The sequence below is a fragment of the Berghia stephanieae genome, chromosome 12 (genome assembly GCF_034508935.2).
Source record: "Berghia stephanieae isolate SIO BIC M18660-M18661 chromosome 12, UCSD_Bste_1.3, whole genome shotgun sequence".
NCBI lineage: Eukaryota > Metazoa > Mollusca > Gastropoda > Nudibranchia > Aeolidiidae > Berghia > Berghia stephanieae.
The window spans coordinates 31,222,247-31,232,246 of record NC_088371.1 but is presented as its reverse complement, the minus strand read 5'-3'; the positions used below and the strand labels follow the sequence as shown (position 1 = coordinate 31,232,246).

The 10,000-nt window shown below is 35.7% G+C and overlaps 1 protein-coding gene across 6 annotated transcripts in view; it reads left to right on the top strand.

Moving 5' to 3' along the window:
* LOC144957910 (uncharacterized) overlaps positions 1 to 10,000 on the top strand; it is a 318,367-nt gene that overhangs the window by 293,747 nt on the left and 14,620 nt on the right. For all 6 annotated transcript variants that reach the window (XM_078889468.1, XM_078889467.1, XM_078889464.1 and 3 more), the window contains exon 3: positions 8,448 to 8,679. In XM_078889468.1, the coding sequence (XP_078745594.1) occupies positions 8,448 to 8,679 (232 nt within the window). The remainder of the gene's footprint in view (positions 1 to 8,447; positions 8,680 to 10,000) is intronic.

Genomic DNA, 10,000 nt, shown 5'->3' with positions numbered 1-10,000 from the left:
TTACCAACTATAGGAAAATCGTCACATTCGTTACGATCCAACCAGCACTTTTATCATTCAGATTTCTTTTGTAAATTACACAATTTAAGGAAAAATGTTTTATTATGGCTAGAAGACACGTGACATTGTGTTTTAGAGTTCATTTTGCCGATCAATATTATAGATACATAGAATGTATTTGTTGCTTTTCTGCCTGAGTAAGAAAAAACGTCGATTTCATTCAATCTATTAGGCTGTAAGCTGGTGAAACTCATTTGTTTAAAAATAAGGCCAGAAATTTGTTTACGTTGAATGTTTTGTTTATCGATTTATTCACGTCTCGTCAATCGGGACTTGCAGGGTCATCTATCACTATCATCCGTAACGTAACTATGACTCTTTTAGTAGGCCATGCTATCACCCTATCCGTTTTCCGGGTTGCTTTCTGTCTTTGTCTTTGAATTAGGTCCAAAAAAAATACACTTGATTTTGTCATGACCCTTGTCTTTGCCAAAGACTTCCCGAAGTCCCAGGTTTGAGATGATAGTCACTAAAATCGATCGACTTAATTTGGCCAAAATTTTTAATACGTGTTTTTCCATAGTTTGGCATAATATTACACCCATTTTGTCCACTTAGCTAAAGCCTATGGATAAACACTAAAGGTAATAGTCGAGCCGTAATTGTATCCCTATGGTGTGCTGCTGAGTGTGTCAATCACACACAGGACACACCCATCTCCCTCTCTCTCTCTCTCTCTCTCTCTCTGTCTCTCTCTCTCTGTCTCTCTCTCTCTCTGTCTCTCTCTCTCTACCTTTCGCTTTCTTCTCTCTCTCTCTCTCTCTCTCTCTCTCTCTCTCTCTCTCTCTCTCTCTCTCTCTCTCTCTCTCCTACCTACCTACCTACCTATCGCTCTCTCTCTCTCTCTCTCTCTCTCTCTCTCTCTCTCTCTCTCTCTACCTATCGCTTTCTTCTGTTTTCTCTCTCTCTACCTCTCTCTCTCTCTCTCTCTCTCTCTCTCTCTCTCTCTCTCTCTCTCTCTCTCTCTCTCTCTCTCTCATCCCTGGAAGTGTGTTTATAACCAGTCTTTTCGGAGGACTGATAATGAATAGGCTGCAAATACTGAATCATAAGGTGGCACGGCACAACCATTTTTTTTTAAATATCACACTTTTGTTATCTATAAATATACATCCATTATTGGAGGGTACTCAGCGTCTCAATCGTCTCAGTGCTATGCTTGTGTTGAGAATACTAGAGCTTTTAGAGCTTTTATATAGAGCAATATCCACTAAATGTGCTCAAATCGCTTTACAAAGGGTTCATGACCAACAGCAACACGTGACATGTAGAACGAGACATGACACCTGTTAGGCGATATTACAATTTTTCCGACAGAGACAACGCTGTTAAAGGCCAGGTACTCATGTTACACCTGAGTACGGTGAGAGAATGTGAGTAAAAAGAGTCTTTTCCAAGGACTCAACTATGCGCCGGGCGAGGCTGGAATCCGGGACCTTCCGATCCGAAAATGATTGTCATACCACAAGACCACATAATAGCCGCATAGAATAGAGCTCATAGCTTTACTGCTAATAACTAACTCCAATAGACTTTTGTGGTGTTAGTGTGTTTTGACCTCATGACCTCAAGAAATCGCGACAGGGTCTCAAGACTCTATATGGATTATAGGACAGCGTGGCTCCGGGTTCGGTCTTGGCTTCGTACCCGAAAGGTATCGAGTTCGAATTCCCGCAACGTTTTGTGGCCTTAGACTTGAGAAAGTCACCTCACCCTAGCTCAGTTTGCGGCGCTGCACTGCGGCTAACGCCAGGGTTATTCCAGCCTTCCCTTTGATTAGACCATAGAGACAAATTTCCCCTATGGGATGAATAAAGGAAATTTTTATTTTTATATTTATTTTTATATGTTTGATACATTAAAAAAAATTATTTATTTATTTATTTATTTATGTATTTATTTATTGGAGTGGTGGATAGCGTCGATGGTAGAACGTTCCTTCCGTGGTCAGGCGGAGGGTGTCGTAACTATCGGGTCCTTGGTTCAACTTCCAATCAATCAATGCACACGTTTTTATTCTCTGATGTCTTCTGGTACGTCCCCACTCACTTCATTTCTTGTTATTGATAATATGCTTTGCGTTGAGAGCGGGATTCGAACCCTGGACATTCCAGTCTCAAAGCGAGTGTTCTACCACATTACCACATCGCCACCCTCTTTGGTATCCACTTTATCAGATAGGATTCCAGTTTGACTCATCAATTCTCTCAATCCTAGAGATTTTTGCTACTTTTCAAAATTGGAAAAAAAATGTATTTAAAATGAGCATGTCCATGAATTATAGTTTTATTCAACTACCATTAACAATGTTAATAACATGTAAAAATGAAAAAACATTAGCTTTGACACTATCTACGCCTATAATTTGTCTCAGAAAAATGTAATATTAATAATAAAAATGTGATACCCGGGTAACTACGGATATAGTCGGTGTTAGGGTTGAGGGAGTTAATTATACAAAATAGGCATTCGAGGTCACACCCATTTCATTTTTAATTTCCATCCGTTCCATGTTTGAAAAGATTAGCGACATTTACTCTTTCATACAATCCCAAGAAAATGTGTTGGCTTTTTTTTCTCTCTCTTTTTCTTTTGATAACGATCCAAATTATTTCCGTAATACTGCCGTAGTCTGTAGAAGAGGGGGAAAAAACGTATATTTAATTTTATTTTAATTTTTTTAGCCAGAAAACTCTTCCTTCGAGTAAATATGGATCGATTAAAATTGCCCTAATCTTTGGCAAAAGCTCGCAAACCCGGGACTTGCGCCAAGTCAGAAATTTAAGGGTCATTTTAATGAATGGATATTTGAAGGGCGAGTTTTGTGGCCAAAATTATAAATACGTGTTTTTCCAGAGTGCGACAGAGTAAAAATATTGAGAAAGGGAAATGCGGAATGAAATTAAATTTTTTTTTTAAATAGTGCGTGTTGTTTCATGGTCTTGTTTTCTGTCGTCCTGTATATGTTGGCGAATGAATAGCTGAATTAATAATGGTTGAATGAGTAAAGAAAGTAATGAATGAATGAAATAATGAGTTGAGAAATGAATGAATGGAGGAATGAGTAGAGTAATGAGTGAATGAACGAGAAGAGAAATGAATGAATGAAGGAATGAGTAGAAAAATGAATGAATGAAAAATGAGTAGAGCAATGATTGATGAATGAATGAATGAATGAATGAGTAGAGCAATGATTGATGAATGAATGAATGAATGAATGAGTAGAGAAAGGAAGGAATGGGTAGAGAAATGAATTAATTAATTAATGAGTAAAAAAGTGAATGAATGAATGAATGAATCATTAGAGAAGTCAATTAATGAGTAGAGAAGTGAATGAATGAATGAATCATTAGAGAAGTCAATTAATGAGTAGAGAAGTGAATGAATGAATGAATCATTAGAGAAGTCAATTAATGAGTAGAGAAGTGAATGAATGAATGAATCATTAGAGAAGTCAATTAATGAGTAGAGAAGTGAATGAATGAATGAATCATTAGAGAAGTCAATTAATGAGTAGAGAAGTGAATGAATGAATGAATCATTAGAGAAGTCAATTAATGAGTAGAGAAGTGAATGAATGAATGAATGAATCATTAGAGAAGTCAATTAATGAGTAGAAAAGTGAATGAATGAATGAATCATTAGAGAAGTCAATTAATGAGTAGAGAAGTGAATGAACGAATGAAGGAATGCATGAGTAGAGAAATGAATGGATGAATATGTAACGTGATGATAATAAATGAATGAATGAGTAAAGTGAATGAATGAATGAATATAAATGCATGGGTAGAGAAAGTAATGAATGTGTAGAGAAATTAATGAATAAATGGATGATTGAATAAAAGAACAGAATAAATAAATAAATTGACAAATGATTAGATGAGAGCATTGAATGAATGATTAATTCAAATTATCTCAGTCTCTGCCAAATAGTCTCAAAGCTGATATTTGTGGAAAATCGAATCGAAATATTGTTAGCTTGGGATCCCTTGTAAACCGCATTGAGCACATTAATTTGATATTACGCGATGAAAAAGTTCATATGTAAAGCTTATATCCTTTTTTTTTTTACCCATTCCCACATCGACATTGAAACGAATAAAGATCTGAAAACAAGTTTGTATGAAACAGAGCCAGAAAAAGAGAAGAAGAAAAATACGAAAATAAAACCTCCCAAAAGATTGGTCTGGATTGCCTGCCAGTGCTACAGTCAGGGCAGGCTGATATTTTGGGATGTTTGTTTGTTTTGTTTTTGTTTTTGTTTTTTGTTTTTTTACTTGTATTTTTCTCTCTGGCTTTGTCTGGCACTGTTTCATACTGGGCGGGGTTCCTGGCCTCCCATAGTGGGCAGGGAGGTACTTGCTGTGTCTTCTATCCTCCTATACCTGTTTTCCAACATGCTTTCTGTCTTTGTCTTGGGATGAGATTACTTGGTTTTGTCCTGGCCCTGGCCTGGATACCATGGCAGAAGGGAAACAGTCGAATGTATAGTTAGAGTTTTGGGACATTATATTTTTCCCTTGTAAATCATCTCTCTGTTATGTACTGTTATTTTGTTTTATTCTTAACATAATATGATCTGTAAACATTTGAGTGTATTCCTCTTGGTGCGGACTTGTGCTGGTGTCTGGGTGAGACTTTTAGGTGATCTCAAATAAAGTACATTGATAATGTGCTCTTGGAATCTACATCTGTTCCCTATTTGAGCCATTTCCCCATATGTCTTCCTTTTTCCTCAAGTCCCTTTAATTGTACATCTTGAATGTTTTTACTATCCAATTATCTTCCTTTTTACTGCCGCTGTGTTGCAAGTGCCTTAAAACCCTTAAAAACAGCACTATTTCATATTATACACTTTTTCAGATCTTTATCTTGCTCCAGTGCCTGCTCCTTAATTTGTCACATTGAAACGAAGCCCACAATTTAAAACAACAAAGAACAAACAAACAAACAAACAAAAACCACTTAGGCTTTCATACTGGAGTGTGGATGGCCTGACTATTAATTAAATATGTAAATAATATTTATAAAGAAATCAATACGGAAATACATAAAGAGACGGTGACTGATCACAATGTGTTCTGCCAGCACACGAGGAACTTAATCCGTTATCAGAATAGTAATGGGGTAATCGCAAGGCTAACACTTACACTAACACATGTCGTGTGTGCCCTGAGTAAATGATATAAATAACACGGAGCATGTTTACCCAGTTAAATGCCGTACTCTAGAAAAACTCGTTTTTAAGAATTTGACCAGAAAACTCGTCCTTCAAGTGTCGGTCGATTGAAATGACCTTCACCTCGCGAGGTCTCAGATTTGAGAATTTTTGCCAAGAGGAGGGTCATTTAAATCGATCGGTATTAGAAGGACGAGTTTTCTGGCCTAAATTTTTAATACGGATATTCCAGAGTTATAAATAATAAAACAATGAGGTATATTGCCTTGGAACTATGTGCTAGAGCTGGTAAACAAAGACAAACACGGCCCTGATATATATATATATATATATATATATATATATATATATATATATATATATATATTATATATAAAATGTTCATATATATACATATACATATGAACATTTCTATAGCGCAATTCCAAGGATTAACCATGCTCAGTGCGCTTCATATTGTTTCATTTTTTTCATCAGAATGGGCCATATGAAGCCATATTTCCATTCCATACAGTACCAGTCACCTGTTACAATATCCATCACTGTCCGTAGTCAGGCATACCCACTCATTCACGCCCGAGTCAAGTGGGGTAATGTATGCAATGTGCCTTCCTCAAGGACACAATATTATGGGGATGAGAATGTTCCACGATCACTGTTACACATCCGGCCACTGTTCACACTTAACATTTCTTGATTGACTTGCGAAAATGGAATTAAATAAACACAAACCAGGCACATTTCCATTTATGGCCTATTACTGTCTCGATCTGCCTCGCGCGGCGCATAGATGAGTCCTTGGAAAAGATTCTTTACTCACATTCTCTCACCGTACTTAGGTGTAAAATGATTACCTGGCCTTTAACAGCGTTGTCTCTGTCGGAAAAATTGTAATATCGCCTAACAGGCGTCATGTCTCGTTCTACATGTTTAATGTAGATGTTGGTTAGGAACCCCTTGTAAAGCGCTTTGAACACATTAAGTAGATATTGCGCTATATAAAAACTGAAATAAAGCTCAAGTATCTGGTATAATGTCGGGATGTTGGATGTGGTTCCTGACCTCCCGTACTGGGCAGGGAGGTCACTCACTGTGTCTTCTATACTTATATCTGTTTTCCAACACTTTTTTTGTCATTTCTTTGGAATGATGATGATGATGATGATGATGATGATGATGATGATGATGATGATGATAATGATAATAATGACGATGATGATGATGATGATGATGATGATGATGATGATAATAATGACGATGATGATGATGATGATGATGATGATGATGTTGTTGTTGATGCCGGTTTGTTCGTTTGTTTGTTTGTTTTTGTTTTGTTTTGTTTTGTTTTCGATGACGACTATGTTACTAGTGTGCATCTGTGTGAGTGTGTCTATGTCAATATTGTATTGTTATAAATTTGTAACCAAATGACAAATTGCCACTTTTTTTAGGACAATAAAGATATATTATTATTATTATTATTATATTATTATTATTATTATTATTATTATTATTATTATTATTATTATTATTATTATTATTATTATTATTATTATCATTATTATTATTATTATTATTATTATTATTATTATTATTATTATTATTATTATTATGAGATTACTTGGTTTTGTCATTTCCCTTTTGGAGTCCTTGGCTTGGAGGTAAATAGTTAAATGTATAGGTAAAGTTTTGGGAGATGATATTGTTTTCCATGTAAATCATATCTCTCTGTTACGTATTGTTATATTTGTTATTTTGAATGTATACTGTAAGCATTTGAGTGTTTTCCTCTTAACTCACTCAAACCTAGAGATTTTTGCTACTTTTCAAAAATGGAAAAAAATTGCATTAAAAATGAGCATAAACACTTTTATTCAACTATCATTAACATGTAAAACCCCCCAAAAAAGACCATTAGCTTTGATACTTCTACGCTTATAATTTGTCTCGGAAAAAAATAATAATAGGCATGGGTGGGGTAAAAGTAACCCGGGTAAACAACGGATAAAGGCGGTGACAGGGTTGAGTGAGTCAATGGGATCCTGTGCTTATGGTCGGAGGACACTTTTAGGTGATCTCAAACCATGCACAATGCGGGTGGTTGGATGGGAGCATCACCCTTGAATCATATACCTATGATGTTCGCATGGGTGTACGATCCGATAGTGATGTCGTTTCTTCTTCTCTTTACTAGCCTATCCTGCTTCTTTGGTTTGTGATTGTATTTTTTGACAGGGGATATTTTTTTTTCTGTAAATCTTCTGCCTGTTTGTTCTTGGTTATTTATAATTTAGCTTATATCTTTAGGTTATGATTTTGATTTACATTTGTACTATTTTTGTTAGATTGCTTGTTTTTTTTTTGTTTTTTTTTTTTTGTTTCAGCGGTCTCTCATATAACCTCAATTGTGTTGGAAGAGACCTAAAGCAACAAACAAACAAACAAACAAAACCATGCACAATGAGAGTGTGCACTTGGAATCTACCTAAATATATTCCCTATTTGTACCATTCCCCTTTGTCTAGACTTTTTTTTTTAACTTTCCAATTTTCTTTCCTTTTTACTGGGGCTGTAAATGACCTAAATTGTTCACGCGAAAGCTTTTGACAAAATGAGGGTCGTTTGAATCTATCGATGGGATTTTTGAAGGAAGAGTTTTCTGGCCAAAATTTTGAAAACGCTTTTATTTTCTTTTTTTTCGGGGAGGGATGTTGGGTTTTTTTTGGGGTATTTTTCTGGGTTTTTTCTTCTTTTTGTTTTTGTTTGTTTGTTTGTTTGTTTTCATATTACGACAGAATTTACCTCCAAATCGAGGCGATGGTTCACATATCGAATCACTTCTACTTTGAAAAGCCCGTTTTGGCATTTGGTTTACCATTGGGTCACATGTAGTCCTTCAAAGCCATAAGACCCGTGGAGTCGGGAGTTTATCATGATTATCTATTGCGTGAAACGGACAATAACTATTGCTTGCTACCCTTTGGATAGGACGCTAGTCTCTTGCAAAATACTTTCCGACATATCTAACAGACCCAACTGCCCAATCAGTTCTGGGTGGACAGGGAGGTCAAAAGAAAAAAATATATATATCGACTTTGCACGTAGTAGATCTTGGTCTCTGTGTGTAAGGCGAGTATTTCTACCTACCAACTAAGCTATTGGGAAAATAATATTTGATATATATTATTATTGTTTCCTGTCGTTACAGCATGTTGGCCCCGAGGAATCGACGCAGGATACGGAAAATTATCCGGGCCATCGCCATTCTCGTCTGCACCATCGTCATATGCGCATTCATCCCACCGCTGCGCAACATCGTTGGCTACTTCTTCCTACCGGGTGCGTGGCGGGAACTCAGCTCCTTTAAGATAATATGGCTGTTCTTTGCCGATCCTGTATTGCCCGTGGAGACGACGCACGTGACTTGTGATGGAGTGAAGGTGAGTAGCAAGGTGTCCACTAAAAACTACAAGATGCCTATGTAAGCCAGTCAAAATGTGATGGAAAGTAAGAGTGTAATAGAAAGAAGAAAAAAAAGGTCTCACGTACTCAATAATATATCAAAACAATACAGAAAGCAGCGTTCAGTATCCAGGTTGGTAAGATTTTGACGAGCATTTCATAAGTATGGTTGGGAATGGAGGAGGAGGAGGAGGGGGGTGGGGGTGGGGGGGGGGAAGAAGAAGAAGAAGAAGAAGAAGAAGAAGAAGAAGAGCAATTAGTAGTAGTAGTAGTCGTAGTAGCAGTAGTAGTAGTCGCAGTAGTAAGCCAGTCAAAATATGATTGAAATAGGGTACAACGGTCGTTACGTCACGCATATTAACTTAGTAACTGGTTCTGAACTAATAATAATAATAATAATAATAATAATAATAATAATAATAATAATAATAATAATAATAATAATAATAATAATAATAATAATAATAATAATAATAATCTTTATTGTCCAAATTAAAGGCAATTCATGTGAGGTAAACAATGCTCAGTTTGGTTCATGGTATGAACATCAACACATTTACAAATACAGACACAGCCATACACGAACATACACGCTTGCACATTGTTTCTACACATGTATACAAAAGAAATGAGCGTACATACAAACACATATACATACATACATACATACATACATACATACATACATACATACATACATACATACATACATACATACATACATGCAGACATACATACAAACCAGCATGTCATCGTACATGCATGCCTACATTCATACATACATACATACATACATACATACATACATACATACATACATACATACATACATACATACATACATACATACATACATGCAGACATACATACAAACCAGCATGTCATCGTACATGCATGCCTACATTCATACATACATACATACATAAATACATACATACATACATACATACATACATACATACATACATACATACATACATACATACATACATACATACATACATACACACATACATACATACATATATACATACATACATACATACATACATACATACATACATATATACATACACACAGACACACAGACAGACAGATAGAACGATACGATATATTTGCTGGGACAGCAGATAACCATATTATAAATATAGTGTCTTATATTAAGAAGAAGATGGCAATGATTGTGATGATGATGATGATGATGATGATGATGATGATGATGATGATGATGATGATGATGACTACGATAATGATGATGATGATGATGATGATGATGATGATGATGATGATGATGATGAT